This window comes from Triplophysa dalaica, chromosome 2 (assembly GCF_015846415.1).
Source record: "Triplophysa dalaica isolate WHDGS20190420 chromosome 2, ASM1584641v1, whole genome shotgun sequence".
In the NCBI taxonomy this organism is placed as follows: domain Eukaryota; kingdom Metazoa; phylum Chordata; class Actinopteri; order Cypriniformes; family Nemacheilidae; genus Triplophysa; species Triplophysa dalaica.
The window spans coordinates 461013-478454 of NC_079543.1; the positions used below are offsets into that span (position 1 = coordinate 461013).

Below are 17442 nucleotides of genomic sequence, written 5' to 3' on the forward strand. Positions count from 1 at the left end.
CCACATTTATACCCTCCACACTATCATCGACAAACATGTCCACAAAAACAAAAGTAAAGTCTTCGCTTGCTTTGTTGATTTTGAGAAGGCTTTTGACTCCATCTGGCATGAAGGTCTTTCCCTAAAACTATTAGAAAATGGGATTGGAGGGAAAACATTTGATTTAATCAGCAGCATGTATAAGAACAACACATGTGCAGTGAAAATAGGAAACAAACGAACAGAATTTTTCTCACAGTGTCGAGGCGTCAGACAAGGTTGTCCATTGAGCCCCACTTTATTTAACATTTATATAAATGAATTAGCCAAAGCATTGAATAATTTGACCGCTCCAGGCCCGATCCTGACCGAATCAGAAATCAAATGCCTCCTCTTCGCAGATGATTTAGTCATTCTGTCAGAAACAAAAGAGGGACTTCAACAGCTTCTTGACATCATAGATACTTTCAGTCAAACGTGGGCTCTTAAAATTAACCTCAGAAAAACAAAAATAATGATTTTTCAAAAGAGATCCAGGTGTAGGGAAAATCATTTTATATTCAGAGCAGGAAACCAAATTCTCCAACACACGAAAGAATACACTTATCTGGGACTAAAACTAAGTTCAACAGGAAACTTCAATCCGGCTGTAAATGATTTGAAATCAAAAGCAATGAGAGTCTTCTACATGATTAAAAATACGATTCAATATGAAATTCCAATTCAGACATGGTTAAAACTCCTAAAAGCAATAATTGAACCCATTGCATTATACGGCAGTGAGATATGGGGACCACTTAAAACTCAAGACTTCTCTAAATGGGAAAAAGAAGAAACTGAAACTCTACATACCCTCATCTGTAAGAGCATACTAAAAGTAAACAGATCGACACCAAACAACTCATGTAGAGCTGAATTAGGACGATACCCCTTATTGTTGAATATACAAAAAAGAGCTCTAAAATTCTATAAGCACCTGAAAAACAGTGATCCAAACTCATATCACGCTCAAGCTCTGCAGTTTTTTATGTAACGTAAACATTTCTTTTTGTTTGTTTTGTTAATTTGTTTGTTTATTTATTTTTCAGTATCTGTATCTACAATGATTTTGAAGTTATGTTTACAGTAATATGTAGTTTAAATTTAGCCATTGATTTACGCATTTTGTTTTGCATGTGTATTCTTTATTTGTTGTTTTGTTCATTGCTAATGAAATGACCAATGCTTTGGCAATACTGTACAAGTCATGTCAATAAAGCTCATTTGAATTTGAATTTGAGAGAGTGAGTGAGTGAGTGAGTGAGAGAGAGAGTGAGTGAGTGAGAGAGTGAGAGAGAGAGAGAGTGTGGGAGAGAGAGAGTGGGAGAGTGAGAGAGAGAGAGAGAGAGAGAGAGAGGAGTGGGAGAGAGAGAGAGTGAGAGAGAGAGAGAGAGAGGAGTGGGAGAGAGAGAGAGAGAGAGTGAGAGAGAGAGTGAGAGAGAGAGAGTGAGTGAGTGAGTGGGAGAGAGAGAAAGAGTGTGGGAGAGAGTGAGAGAGAGAGAGAGAGAGAGAGAGAGAGAGTGAGAGAGAGAGAGAGTGAGTGAGTGAGTGAGTGAGTGGGAGAGAGAGAAAGAGTGTAGGAGAGAGTGAGAGAGAGAGAGAGAGAGAGAGAGAGAGAGAGTGTGTTTGTTTGTGTGTGTGCGTGTGATATATTGTGTGTGTGTGTGTGATTGATTGTGTGTCAGGTTTGTGATTGTACAATCAGGTTTAGGTTCTAATCAGGTTTAGGTTAGAATCAGGTTTAGGTTATAATCAGGTTTAGGTTATAATCAGGTTTAGGCTATAATCAGGTTTAGGTTATAATCAGGTTTAGGCTATAATCAGGTTTAGGTTCTAATCAGGTTTAGGTTATAATCAGGTTTAGGCTATAATCAGGTTTAGGTTATAATCAGGCTTAGGTTATAGGTTAGGTTATAGGTTTAGGTTATAATCAGGTTTAGGTTATAATCAGGTTTAGGTTATAATCAGGTTTAGTTTATAATCAGGTTTAGGTTATAATCAGGTTTAGGCTATAATCAGGTTTAGGTTATAATCAGGTTTAGGCTATAATCAGGTTTAGGTTCTAATCAGGTTTAGGTTATAATCAGGTTTAGGTTATAATCAGGTTTAGGTTATAATCAGGCTTAGGTTATAGGGTTAGGGTTTAGGTTATAATCAGGTTTAGGTTATAATCAGGTTTAGGTTATAATCAGGTTTAGTTTATAATCAGGTTTAGGTTATAATCAGGTTTAGGTTATAATCAGGTTTAGGTTATAATCAGGTTTATGTTATAATCAGGTTTAGGTTATAATCAGGTTTAGGTTATAATCAGGTTTATGTTATAATCAGGTTTATGTTATAATCAGGTTTATGTTATAATCAGGTTTAGGTTATAATCAGGTTTAGGTTATAATCAGGTTTATGTTATAATCAGGTTTATGTTATAATCAGGTTTATGTTATAATCAGGTTTAGGTTATAATCAGGTTTAGGTTATAATCAGGTTTATGTATATATATTTTTTTTAATCCCCATTATCTTGCTTATTTTTTTATAGAGGACCACTGGAATGGGTGGACCCCACAATTGATCAAAAAATGGTGGTCCCGCTTATGGCAGAAAAACAAGAATGTTTGTGTGTGTGTGTGAGTGCACGTGTGCCTGAGGCTCTGTTTTAAGCAGGAATTCAGAATCTGTCAGAGCACATTTTATTTTATTAGTTGTGCAGCTCAACATCTTGTTCTAGCTTGCTCAGGTGTGTGTGTATGTGTGGGTGGGTGAAGGTTGGTCATTTTATCAACACTTTATATTGTATATCTGTAAGGCTCTGATATTATGAACTTGAAATGCTTCCCTGTCAAGAGAAGATCAATGTGCGTCATTGTTGTTGTACTTTGGTGAAGTTTGTGTGTCCAGACTGTGACTGACCTGATACTACTGTAAACAACTGTTGTGAACTTAACATATGAAATGTGTGTGAGGGCGATCGAGAGATTATTAATGCAGTTGAGTTGAGTGATGAGTGAAATATTGTGTTACACTGAATTATTGTTTCATGGATGAATGACAGCAGATTCAACTTCACCACAGATACTTTATGAACTACATTCAATCATAATTCTGACCTTCTGTTTTTTTTGTGCACCTTACAAATAGAAGAAAAAGAGAGAGAGAGAAAGAGAGGTAATGGTCTGATTAGACTCTCTCTCTCTCTCTCTCTTTCTCTCTCTCTCACTCACTCTTATTTTTTTCCCTGTCTGTCTGAAGCTCCTGCAGGTTTTTTCTTCTCTGTCTTTGTTCAGTCTCTTCTGGTTGGACACACAAACACAAACGCAGCTCGTGAGGAGTTGGCGAGCGAGCGAGTGGGTACAGGTGAAGATCTGATGATGAAGGTGATGAAGATGATGAAGATGAAGTCATGGATCACTGCTGTGAGGCTGTTGACAGCTTTATTAATTCTGCACGTGACACCAGCAGGTACACACACACACATACACACACACACTTCATTAAACTGGTCTTCAGGACGGTGTTATAGAGGTTTCATGTGGTTCTTCTGATGGTTGTTCTTGTGTTGCTGATGTTTGGATGAGTTCTTCAGATGGTTGTTTTGTGCACTGAAGGTCTGGAAGTGATCTCCTGCAGCTGGTCTCATCCTCAGTCTGGTTCTGCTTTATTGTCATGAAGTCATGAATGTGTACACGTCTAACAGAACTTGTGACTGTGATGCTGATCCATAAAACACAACAGCGTTGTGAGAGTGTTGGTCACATCTTCAAGCTCAGATGGTTTCATGTGGTCTGAACTGACAGACAGACAGACAGACAGACAGATTTTTCAGCACATTCCCAACAGGTCTGAAACTGTCCGCTGTCTTAAATCTAAACTTTTTCTTCAGTGGAACCTGAGAGAAGATATTTTGAGAAATGTCTCAGTGGTTTTGTGGAAGTCAATGAAGTTCAATGTTTTTGGATGATTGACGTTCTTCAAAATATCTTCTGTTGTGTTGTGAAGAAGAAAGAAACTCATGACGGGAGGATGAAAGAATTCCCTTTAAAGCAGCAGCAGTGTGTTTCATTAAAGAAACCATTCCCTTCAGGCGAAAGAATCCTAGTGTGTGCTTTAGCGTGTGCTCTAGTGTGTGCTGTAGCGTGTGCTTTAGTCTGTGCTGTAGCGTGTGCTCTAGTGTGTGCTGTAGCGTGTGCTCTAGTGTGTGCTGTAGCGTGTGCTTTAGTGTGTGCTGTAACGTGTGCTGTATGGATGAGAGCAGCATGACGTGATTCATCATTAACTATTTTATTGCGTCATTTTATAGTTCTCCTCATTAACATGAGTGCATCTGCAGACGCTTATATCCAAAGCATCTTCTGATGTATTTCTGAAGCATTAGAATCTGATGGAGTAAATCATGTAACCATGTTTTTGTAACCACGATGCTGCCATCTTTCTCCATTGTTCTTGTAAAAAAAGACGCCAAATGTGACCACAGCCTAACTGACCAGAGAATGATGACGTGAGCTCATATTGGTTGTCGCTCCCGAAAGTCGCTCATTATTTTTTTTAAGGTTGAACAATTCTCAACTTTGTAACTAGACACGCCCACTTCCTGTCCCCACCGGTGTCGCTCGTGTTACTGGAGATAGTTAAGTTTCCATTGAAATGAAGGACATCACATCGCTCTGCCACTGCTAGTCGCCCACAACCTTTGTGTTGCTAGTGAGCAAACATTTGTTAGTTTGTAGTAGTCAATGCATCCAGTTTCTCATTTTATACTTAAAACAAACCCATACACCGCGAAGAAAAAATGGTCTTGTCTTCAAGCAGAAATGTCTGAATATCCAAGATAGCAATTACATTTTCTGAAAAAGTCAGATTATGCCAAAGGTGAAAAGAAATATAAACCTCATTCAAGTGTTTTTTTTCAGAAAAGATTCAAATGGAACTCTGCCAAAAAATGAGAACTCTGCCCTCAAGTCGTTGGACAATCTTAGGACATGCGCTCATCTTCGCTACGCAAATGAAGATGGTTTCAATAAGGTTCAGGAGCTTTCTGACTCCCGTCTGTAGACTGCAACGCAACAGACCTTCTGCGCTTTGATTCATGGCGGAATTTGACTGTAAAGTTTCCCTGTAACTTTCGCTCGCTGTCCTGTGGCTCACTGGTTAGAACAGGGCGCTAGCAATTCCAAGGTCATGGGTTCAAACATTCTCAGAAACAAATGTATATGATTGCAATGTTAGTCACTTTAGATAAAAGCATCTGCCAAATGCATAAATGTAATTTAATATTCTGTTGAGAATAATCTATGAAGTCAAGTAAATGTTTGTTGATTTGAGAATGTTTAGTCGTCTGTACTGGAAAACAATACAACAAATACTAGGTAAGTAATGAATAGAACGTTTCTTTCCATTTCATTTACATTTTACATTTGGCAGACGCTTTCATCCATTGGATGGATTTGCTCTCATTTGAACAGTAAATTGATTTGTGGCTTGTTGACCCGTGGATTTCTTCAGACAGACGATGAAACAGATGAAAAACATCCTGCTGACATTAACACGAGACTATTGATAAGATGCACTTAAATTTGATAGGCAAATGAATTTAGTTTGATCAATGAAGAGCGCTGGCTGAAGTGAAGTCTTTTCTTTCTTTGAAGCACTTTGAAACTGCAATTCATGCTTTCTATCTCCTAGAATAGATTGCAGTAATTCCCTTGATCTGGGTATAAATAACTCTTCTGTCTCCAGACTACAAATGCGTCTGCAAGACTTTAAACTTGTGTTTGTATCGTGAACATGTCACTCCTGTTTTAATGTCCACTGGAGAATTGAGTTTAAAGTGCTTTTGCTTGTTGAAATGGTCTTGCTCGCTCTTATCTTTGTGATCTGCTGTGTGAACATCATCCATGAAGAAGTCTTAGATCTGCCAATCAGAAACTGTTAAGTGTTCCAGAGTCCAAACTAAACTCCAGCGCTCTTGTGGTAGCTGCACCTAAACTCTGGAACAGTTTCCTCTTCCACGTCAGAACTTCTCAAACTTGATACACTTTGACTTAAAGTTAAAAACACATCTTTTCGCTACATCTTTCACATGTGTTGTTACTTGTTGTATGTTCTTTTATCTCCATTTAAAACATTGTGCAGCACATTGGTCAATCTGTGATTGTGCTTCATAGAGAGCTACAGAAAACAGTCCAGCAGCTGAAGTTCTTCAGGTACATTTGGATTTTAGTTCAACTTCTTCAGAGGTGTTTGTAGGATCTTCACATCGTCATATCATAATGTATGCGTGTGATTGGCTGTTTCAATGTGGATGTCCTCATTAAGTTGAGATGTTTTTGGTGTTTAAAATCTCAGCAGCATGAGGAGATGAGGAGACTTTTTCACACAAGCTTCAGCATGTTTGTCAGTGAGGACTTCAGGTGGTGCCTGTGGATGTTTTTGTCAGTTTCTCTCACAGACTGTGTGTGTGTGTGTGTGTCTGTGTGTGTGCGTGTGTGTGTGTGTGTGTGAGATCTGACTGGAGACTGAGCTCTTATCTACGGTCCGGTGTTCTTCCTCATTGACCTTTCACCCCTGACTCGTTGCAGTTTCTTTGATTCATGCTCTTTCACAGATCTCTGTCGGGACCTGAGGAACATTCTCACTCCATCATGTCATTCATGCTCGTATGTAAAGCAGCGGATTGTTCATGTTGGGATGTGTTGAGTCAGGTGTGAATGCCACGTCTGTCACGGTGTAAAATATAAAACCTCTCTCAACTGTATGTCATCACAGATGTGTGTGTGATCTAATTTCTTCAGCTGAACACAAATAGATCAGTTCATATTAATATGTCGTCATGTTCTCTTCTTCAAACATCCATTCATGTCTCAAGCTTATTTTGTGATTTGAAAGCAAGAGGAAAAGAATTCAGTGTTTAATTCTAATAGGGACGCACTTCACTAACGTCTCGCGTGTCATGACTGGTTTTCATATTATTTCATCATAAGAACCGATGGAATGTGAAGTTATTAATATGGTGTGTTTGTGTCTTAATATATTTATGAAAGAAAATGTTCTGGGGTTTTTAAAGTGTTGTGAATATAATCACAAATGTTGGCGCTTGTTGTGTTGTTTTAGGATATTAACAGTGTCTATCCTTATTTAAATAATCAATGTTAATATATTGTGATGAGATAGCAGAATTCATTCTGTTTTATTTGAATGATATATGGTTTGTGTGATTGTGAACACAGAGATGTGATGTCACCTGCAGGTCATGACTCTGAGGTTAAAGGTCAAGGCTTTATGAGGGATCAGAAGAAAGTGTTTTAATAATCCATTCATCGTCTGCTCTGTTCTCTATAGTGTGTGTGTGTGTGTGTGTGTGTGTGTGTGTATGTGTGTTAATGAGGTCTTTTACAAAACAAAACTTTAAATGTCTGAACATCTGGACTGAATTCATTAATTCATTCTCTTAAAGTCATTCACATCTGGATCCCAGAAACACACACACACACACACACACACACACAAACACTGTATGTCTTTGATCTGAAGATTGTGTTGTGTGTGTTATTCAAAGCTTTCATTCTGAGTTAAGATTTGTCTGATGGTGTGAGTGTGTGAATAATGTATTTCAAATCTCATTTTAGGGTCATTCAGTGATGTCCTCTGTTGTAAAGTTTTATATGATAAAGTCATAAACATGCATGTGTGTGTGTGTGTGTGTGTGTGTGTGTGTGTGTATGTGTGTGGTAAATGTGTGGGGCAGATGCAGGTATTACACAAGCAGCAGGACTGACAGACACATGAGCAGTCTAGACCTGCAGCTGCTGGCACACACACACACTCTCACACACACACACACACACACACACACACATGTTGCGTTTTCATGTTTTAAATGTTCTTTACAAAGTCATGCTTGCTTTTCACATAAAACTGCAGAAAACTTTATTTTATTTTTACATTAAAAAACATGATTTATAAACAATTTTCCTCACGATGACAACAGAAAACATGTCACAAATAGCATAAATCACTGCTCTTACTATGTTTGTAGAGTTTTTTACAGGACCACACACACACACACACTGTACTCTTGACTTGTGTGATAAGGATACAGTAAGTGATGTTTGTCTTAGTACAAAAGCATCTGCTGAATGAATATTCATGTCATGACAAAGACATGTACGACACTATTGTCTCCAGCAACCAATCCCATCGATGTACTGAAGACTTTGGACCTATCGGATTCCATGGAGGGCGTGTCGTTGGAGGCGGGGCTTTGCGTAAGCAGGCGGGGCTCAGAGGAGGCGGATCTTGCGTATAAGATTGACAAAAAAATTCAAGTCAGCATCCCCACCAAACAGCTTTTCCCAGGTACGAGCTACACACACACGCACACACACACACACACACACACACACACACACACATAGAGAGTTCTGTGTGGATTAAACCTGTGTGTGTGTGTGTGTTTCAGACTCAGGGTTTCCGGTGGACTTCTCAGTGATGGTGACGGTGCGGGCGAGACGCGGCGCTCAGTGTTTTCTCCTCTCGGTGTATGACGGTGAGGGTGTGCAGCAGTTGGGCGTCGAGCTCGGACGCTCTCCCGTCTTTCTTTATGAAGACCACAACGGTCAGCCGACCCCTGACCTCTACCCCGTCTTCAAAAAGCTCAACCTGGCTGACGGCAAGTGAGTCACACCTGTGTTTTTTCAATGTCAACACCCGTCCAACTACACAACTCTTTTATACACTTAACCACCACGACCCACTGACAGCTTGAACTTCCTCACGGTGTCACACAAAGTCATGAATCTCTAGTGGTTTCTGAGCACAGATCAGTTCTGATAGTGGATCCGTTGACCTCCTGACACCTGGTGATGTTTCTGATTTGACATCACACCAGTTAAGATCTGTCTGGAATCTCACAGGTGGCACAGACTGGCGTACAGTGTGGAAGGTCAGAAGGTCACGCTTTTTCTGGACTGTCAAGAGGTGGCGACCCTTGACCTCCCCAGAGGTGAGAATCCTAAGGTCAGCACTGAGGGAGTGACTGTGTTCGGCACCAGACTCCTGGATGAAGAAGTGTTTGAGGTGAGTGTGTGTGTGTGTGTGCGTGCGTGCGTGTGTATGTGTCTGCGAGTGTGTGTTTGATATAGATATGTGTGTTTGTGTAGGGAGAGATCCAGCAGTTGTTGATCGCTGCGGACCCCAGAGCTGCTGCCAGTTACTGCCACACCTACATTCCTGACTGTGACTCCGCCCTTCCTTATAGCAGCCTATCACTGGACCCTGTGGAGGTAACCCCGCCCACACGATGTCTTGAACCTGTTGATGTCCTGTTGAACATGATGTTATAACACATGCCCTGCAGCTAATGTCTGATTCATTTATCAGCGGCTGGAGCTCAAGACATCATCACAAACACACGTCTAATGTTTAGAGCCAGTTTACAGTTTTTGGACGGGCCTGGGCGAAAGTGAGCGGGCACATTGACAGTCTTGGCTGTTTATTTAGAATCTTCTTTCTTTTCTTTTTATAAACCGTGGCACATAACACGCACAGCACAACAACAACAAACTACCACGTCTCAGTCCCAAACACGTTTTTTACAAGTATTGCATTAATATTAATCTAATTCATTAATTCACATTTTCGGTAAAACAGAAAGCTAATCAATTAATGACATTTATGTAATAATCAACACCAAATAAAACCTTGTCCAAAACTTTAAATCGCACATATAAAGTTTTTAATAATTACTCTTTGATAAACAAAAATAGCGCTAATTTAATCTCTTTAATGCCGCTCAAATGAAATGTTGCTGGAGGTTTGTTGGAGGAGTTCTCTCCCAGGGAAATACATGTTTTAAAAAAAATGATGTTCATAGAAATTTGTTTTGAAATCGCGCTAGCTAAAACATAACGTTATAACTGTGTACAAAGTGCAAAGCGCGCAAAAGCAAACTCACACTCACGATATGGCTCAGTCAATCAAATTCATTAAACAGCTAAAATGACACTTGATTATATTAAGATTTGAGTAATTATGTTGAATACAATAACATAACAATCATTTAATAAATAAAATATTTTTGTAATAAATGGGTGGGCCTATTCATAAAGTGGGTGGACATGTGCCCGTCCACTGGCTTGACACGCTGAGAACATGCTCATGTTTGTGTGTGAATTACACATTGGTTTGTTTGTCTAGATGATCTCACTGATGTCATGCAGATGTCACTTTTGTCGGTGGGTCTAGATTTTGTTGTCACTTCAGTTGAGTCAGTGAGAGAGATCACTCTGATGGACTGTTTAACTTACATTTGTTTATGTCAACTATATATGAAGAGGTATATGTAAACAAATATAAAAGAATATTTGGAGAGTTTGTTTCCAAAATGAGATTCCAATGAATATCAATATAATAACTCAACAAATACTGCTATCTAACACAATAAAACACAATAAAAACATGATTTTTGAACATTTCTCATTTTGTGACCAAACTCTTCATATGGACTATATATATTTCATTTTGTTCATATTTTGTGCACTCGACTACAGGGCTTAAAGTGACAGTTCCCCCCAAAATGAGAATGTTGTCATCTTTTCCAACCTTACACAAAAGAAGATATTTTGAAGAATGTTGTCGACTGGCCCCCATTCACTTGCATTGGTACAATAGAAGTAAATGGGGTGCAGTACATTCTTCAAAATATCTTCTTTTGTGTAGTGTGGAAGTGTGAGTAAATGATGACAGAAGTGAACTATCACTTTAATAACATGATATAAAAGTCAAAAGTGTTTATTCTTTAGTTGGAGCAGTAGCAGAAGCTGGTTTAGTTTTTTGACGTTGGTCAGTTCATCTCAGACTTTACACAATCATGTGGGTTTGAAAAGAGAACGTGTTGAACTGTTGTGTAATACATCTCAGTGTTTTTCAAGTGAATGCTAATCGTGCGCACAGAACGCTTCCTGTTACTATAGTAACGTCTACATGTGATCATGTTGTGATGGATTCAGAGCTGTCTGGCGCTTCATTTACACTCAAGAGAATAGAAATAAACATCATCTTCATCATTTCTCCTTCAACTCATGTGATAGGATTTAAACACCCACAAGCACACGTTTGTCTACACCAGGGTTCCTCAACTCTTACCCTGGAGGTCCGGAGCACTGCATAGTTTAGCTCCAACCATGATCAAACTTGCCTACCTCTGATTTTCTACTGATCCTGAACACCTTGATTAGCTTGCTCAGGTGTGTTTGATCAGGGCTGGAGCTAAACTGTCTACACCATCCTTATATAAAAGTGTGTGTTTGCAGTTCTGACATGAATCTAGTTTTCAGAGATTATTCATGACTGGATGATTTAATGACACTCTCACGACAGTGAAGAGAGCTGTGATGTTTGTTTGATCTGAGGGTGAGTGCAGCCGGTGTGTCTTCAGTTGTGTGTGATGCTGTTGTGCAGATCCAGAGACCCTCCAGAAAACCAGTAGAAGAAGACTTTGACGACCTCTACAGTGACCTTTACAGTGACCTCGCTGTGACCTCAACGCTTTCACCAACAGACTATGAGGTCTGTGTGTGTGATATTCTCAATCTGTGTGTGTGTGTGTGTGATATTCTCAATCTGTGTGTGTGTGTGTGATATTCTCAATCTGTGTGTGTGTGTGATATTCTCAATCTGTGTGTGTGTGTGTGATATTCTCAATCTGTGTGTGTGTGTGTGTGATATTCTCAATCCAATCTGTGTGTGTGTGTGTGATATTCTCAATCTGTGTGTGTGTGTGTGATATTCTCAATCTGTGTGTGTGTGTGATCTTCTCAATCTGTGTGGTGTGATATTCTCAATCTGTGTGTGTGTGTGATGATATCTCAAATCTGTGTGTGTGTGTGTGATATTCTCAATCTGTGTGTGTGTGTGGTCTGTGTGTGTGATATTCATCAATCTGGTGTGTGTGTGTGATATCTCAATCTGTGTGTAGGTGTGTGTGTGTCTGTGTGATATTCTCAATCTGTGTGTGTGTGTGTGATATTCTCAATCTGTGTGTGTGTGTGATATTCTCAATCTGTGTGTGTGTGTGTGTGTGTGTGTGTGTGTCTGTGTGATTATCTCAACTGTCTGTGTGTGTGTGTGTGTGTGTGTGTGTGATATTCTCAATCTGTGTGTGTGTGTGTGATATTCTCAATCTGTGTGTGTGTGTGATATTCTCAATCTGTGTGTGTGTGTGTGTGTGTGTGTGTGATATTCTCAATCTGTGTGTGTGTGTGTGTGATATTCTCAATCTGTGTGTGTGTGTGTGTGTGTGTGTGATATTCTCAATCTGTGTGTGTGTGTGTGTGTGTGTGTGTGTGTGTGTGATATTCTCAATCTGTGTGTGTGTGTGTGTGTGTGTGTGTGTGATATTCTCAATCTGTGTGTGTGTGTGTGTGTGTGATATTCTCAATCTGTGTGTGTGTGTGTGTGTGTGTGTCTGTGTGATATTCTCAATCTGTGTGTGTGTGTGATATTCTCAATCTGTGTGTGTGTGTGTGTGTGTGTGTGTGATATTCTCAATCTGTGTGTGTGTGTGTGATATTCTCAATCTGTGTGTGTGTGTGTGTGATATTCTCAATCTGTGTGTGTGTGTGTGATATTCTCAATCTGTGTGTGTGTGTGTGTGTGATATTCTCAATCTGTGTGTGTGTGTGTGTGATATTCTCAATCTGTGTGTGTGTGTGTGTGATATTCTCAATCTGTGTGTGTGTGTGTGTGTGTGTGTGATATTCTCAATCTGTCTGTGTGTGTGTGTGTGTGTGTGATATTCTCAATCTGTGTGTGTGTGTGTGTGATATTCTCAATCTGTGTGTGTGTGTGTGTGTGTGTGTGTGTGATATTCTCAATCTGTGTGTGTGTGTGCGTGTGTCTGTGTGATATTCTCAATCTGTGTGTGTGTGTCTGTGTGATATTCTCAATCTGTGTGTGTGTGTGTGTGTGTGTGTGTGATATTCTCAATCTGTGTGTGTGTGTGTGTGTGTGATATTCTCAATCTGTGTGTGTGTCTGTGTGTGTGATATTCTCAATCTGTGTGTGTGTGTGTGTGTGTGTGTGTGTGTGATATTCTCAATCTGTGTGTGTGTGTGTGTGTGTGTGTGTGATATTCTCAATCTGTCTGTGTGTGTGTGTGTCTGTGTGATATTCTCAATCTGTGTGTGTGTCTGTGTGTGTGATATTCTCAATCTGTGTGTGTGTGTGTGTGTGTGTGATATTCTCAATCTGTGTGTGTGTGTGTGATATTCTCAATCTGTGTGTGTGTGTGTGTGATATTCTCAATCTGTGTGTGTGTGTGTGTGATATTCTCAATCTGTGTGTGTGTGTGTGTGATATTCTCAATCTGTGTGTGTGTGTGTGTGTGTGTGTGTGTGATATTCTCAATCTGTGTGTGTGTGTGTGTGTGTGTGTGTGATATTCTCAATCTGTGTGTGTGTGTGATATTCTCAATCTGTGTGTGTGTGTGATATTCTCAATCTGTGTGTGTGTGTGATATTCTCAATCTGTGTGTGTGTGTGTGATATTCTCAATCTGTGTGTGTGTGTGTGTGTGATATTCTCAATCTGTGTGTGTGTGTGTCTGTGTGATATTCTCAATCTGTGTGTGTGTGTGATATTCTCAATCTGTGTGTGTGTGTGATATTCTCAATCTGTGTGTGTGTGTGATATTCTCAATCTGTGTGTGTGTGTGATATTCTCAATCTGTGTGTGTGTGTGATATTCTCAATCTGTGTGTGTGTGTGTGATATTCTCAATCTGTGTGTGTGTGTGTGTGTGTGTGATATTCTCAATCTGTGTGTGTGTGTGTGATATTCTCAATCTGTGTGTGTGTGTGTGTGTGTGTGTGTGTGTGTGATATTCTCAATCTGTGTGTGTGTGTGTGATATTCTCAATCTGTGTGTGTGTGTGTGTGTGTGTGTGTGTGTGTGTGTGTGATATTCTCAATCTGTGTGTGTGTGTGTGTGTGTGTGTGTGTGTGTGTGATATTCTCAATCTGTGTGTGTGTGTGTGATATTCTCAATCTGTGTGTGTGTGTGTGTGTGTGTGATATTCTCAATCTGTGTGTGTGTGTGTGTGTCTGTGTGTGTGATATTCTCAATCTGTGTGTGTGTGTGTGTGATATTCTCAATCTGTGTGTGTGTGTGTGTGTGATATTCTCAATCTGTGTGTGGGTGTGTGATATTCTCAATCTGTGTGTGTGTGTGTGTGTGTGTGTGTGTGTGATATTCTCAATCTGTGTGGTGTGTGGTGTGTGATATTCTCAATCTGTGTGTGTGTGTGTGTGTGATATTCTCAATCTGTGTGTGTGTGTGTGTGTCTGTGTGTGTGATATCTCAATCTGTGTGGTGTGTGTGATATCTCAATCTGTGTGTGTGTGTGTGTGATATTCTCAATCTGTGTGTTGTGTGGGATATTCTCAATCTGTGTGTGTGTGTGTGTGATATTCTCAATCTGTGTGTGTGTGTGTGATATTCTCAATCTGTGTGTGGTGTGTTGTGTGTGATATTCTCAATATGTGTGTGTGTTGATAGTCGCATCAGTGTGTGTGTGTGTGTGATATTCTCAATCTGGTGTGTGTGTGTGTGTCATCTGTGTGGTGTGTGTTGTGATATTCTCAATCTGTGTGTGTGTGTGTGTGTGGTGTGTGTGTGATATTCTCAATCTGTGTGTGTGTGTGTGTGATATTCTCATCTGTGTGTGGGTGTGTGTGTGATATTCTCAATCTGTGTGTGTGTGTGTGTGTGTGTGTGATATTCTCAATCTGTGTGTGTGTGTGATATTCTCAATCTGTGTGTGTGTGTGTGTGTGTGATATTCTCAATCTGTGTGTGTGTGTGTGTGTGTGTGTGTGTGTGTGATATTCTCAATCTGTGTGTGTGTGTGTGTGTGTGTGTGATATTCTCAATCTGTGTGTGTGTGTGTCTGTGTGATATTCTCAATCTGTGTGTGTGTGTGTGTGCGTGTGTGATATTCTCAATCTGTGTGTGTTGTGTGTGTGTGTGTGATATTCTCAATCTGTGGTTGTGTGTGTGTGGTGTGTGATATTCTCAATCTGTGTGTGTGTGTGTGTGTGATATTCTCAATCTGTGTGTGTGTGTGTGTGTGTGTGTGTGATATTCTCAATCTGTGTGTGTGGCTGTGTGCGTGCGTGATATTCTCAATCTGTGTGTGTGTGTGCGTGTGTGCGTGCGTGATATTCTCAATCTGTGTGTGTGTGTGTGTCTGTGTGATATTCTCAATCTGTGTGTGTGTGTGTGTGTGTGTGTGTGTGTGTGTGTGATATTCTCAATCTGTGTGTGTGTGTGTGTGTGTGTGTGTGTGTGATATTCTCAATCTGTGTGTGTGTCTGTCTGTGTGATATTCTCAATCTGTGTGTGTGTGTGCGTGTGTGCGTGCGTGATATTCTCAATCTGTGTGTGTGTGTGTGTCTGTGTGATATTCTCAATCTGTGTGTGTGTGTGTGTGTGTGTGTGTGTGTGTGTGTGTGTGTGTGATATTCTCAATCTGTGTGTGTGTGTGTGTGTGTGTGTGTGTGATATTCTCAATCTGTGTGTGTGTCTGTCTGTGTGATATTCTCAATCTGTGTGTGTGTGTGATATTCTCAATCTGTGTGTGTGTGTGTGTGTGTGTGATATTCTCAATCTGTGTGTGTGTGTGTGTGTGTGTGATATTCTCAATCTGTCTGTGTGTGTGTGTGTGTGTGTGTGTGATATTCTCAATCTGTGTGTGTGTGTGTGTGTGTCTGTGATATTCTCAATCTGTGTGTGTGTGCGTGTGTGCGTGCGTGATATTCTCAATCTGTATGTGTGTGTGTGTCTGTGTGATATTCTCAATCTGTGTGTGTGTGTGATATTCTCAATCTGTGTGTGTGTCTGTCTGTGTGATATTCTCAATCTGTGTGTGTGTGTGATATTCTCAATCTGTGTGTGTGTGTGTGTGTGTGTGTGATATTCTCAATCTGTGTGTGTGTGTGTGTCTGTGTGATATTCTCAATCTGTGTGTGTGTGTGTGTGTGATATTCTCAATCTGTGTGTGTGTGTGTGTGATATTCTCAATCTGTGTGTGTGTGTGTGTGCGTGTGTCTGTGTGATATTCTCAATCTGTGTGTGTGTGTGTGTGTGTGATATTCTCAATCTGTGTGTGTGTGCGTGTGTGCGTGCGTGATATTCTCAATCTGTGTGTGTGTCTGTCTGTGTGATATTCTCAATCTGTGTGTGTGTGTGTGTGTGTCTGTGTGATATTCTCAATCTGTGTGTGTGTCTGTCTGTGTGATATTCTCAATCTGTGTGTGTGTGTGTGATATTCTCAATCTGTGTGTGTGTGTGATATTCTCAATCTGTGTGTGTGTGTGTGTGTGTGTGTGTGTGTGTGTGTGATATTCTCAATCTGTGTGTGTGTGTGTGTCTGTGTGATATTCTCAATCTGTGTGTGTGTCTGTCCGTGTGATATTCTCAATCTGTGTGTGTGTGTGATATTCTCAATCTGTGTGTGTGTCTGTCTGTGTGATATTCTCAATCTGTGTGTGTGTGTGATATTCTCAATCTGTGTGTGTGTGTGTGATATTCTCAATCTGTGTGTGTGTGTGTGTGTCTGTGTGATATTCTCAATCTGTGTGTGTGTGTGTGTGTGATATTCTCAATCTTTGTGTTAGTGTGTCTGTGTGATATTCTCAATCTGTGTGTGTGTGTGTGTGATATTCTCAATCTGTGTGTGTGTGTGTGTGTGTGATATTCTCAATCTGTGTGTGTGTGTGTGATATTCTCAATCTGTGTGTGTGTGTGTGTGATATTCTCAATCTGTGTGTGTGTGTCTGTGTGATATTCTCAATCTGTGTGTGTGTGTGCGTGTGTGATATTCTCAATCTGTGTGTGTGTGTGTGTGCGTGTGTGTGTGTGATATTCTCAATCTGTGTGTGTGTGCGTGTGTGTGTGTGTGCGTATATGTGTGTGATATTCTCAATCTGTGTGTGTGTGTGTGTGTGTGTGTGTGTGCGTGTGTGTGTGTGATATTCTCAATCTGTGTGTGTGTGCGTGTGTGTGTGTGTGTGCGTGTGTCTGTGTGATATTCTCAATCTGTGTGTGTGTGTCTGTGTGATATTCTCAATCTGTGTGTATGTGTGTCTGTGTGATATTCTCAATCTGTGTGTGTGTGTCTGTGTGATATTCTCAATCTGTGTGTGTGTGTCTGATATTCTCAATCTGTGTGTGTGTGTCTGTGTGATATTCTCAATCTGTGTGTGTGTGTGTGTGTGATATTCTCAATCTGTGTGTGTGTGTGTGTGTGTGTGTGATATTCTCAATCTGTGTGTGTGTGTCTGTGTGATATTCTCAATCTGTGTGTGTGTGTGTGTGTGATATTCTCAATCTGTGTGTGTGTGTGTGTGTGTGTGATATTCTCAATCTGTGTGTGTGT

At 40.2% G+C, this 17442-nt stretch overlaps 1 protein-coding gene across 1 annotated transcript in view; it reads left to right on the forward strand.

Moving 5' to 3' along the window:
• The first annotated feature begins 3274 nt into the window (after nt 1-3274).
• The window catches only part of col5a3b (collagen, type V, alpha 3b), a 52088-nt gene continuing 37920 nt past the window's right edge, over nt 3275-17442 (forward strand). Inside the window, exons 1-6 of the mRNA XM_056767733.1 lie at nt 3275-3473; nt 8196-8366; nt 8470-8683; nt 8924-9086; nt 9170-9292; nt 11469-11576. Of these exons, the coding sequence (XP_056623711.1) occupies nt 3380-3473; nt 8196-8366; nt 8470-8683; nt 8924-9086; nt 9170-9292; nt 11469-11576 (873 nt within the window). The 5' untranslated portion in view covers nt 3275-3379. The remainder of the gene's footprint in view (nt 3474-8195; nt 8367-8469; nt 8684-8923; nt 9087-9169; nt 9293-11468; nt 11577-17442) is intronic.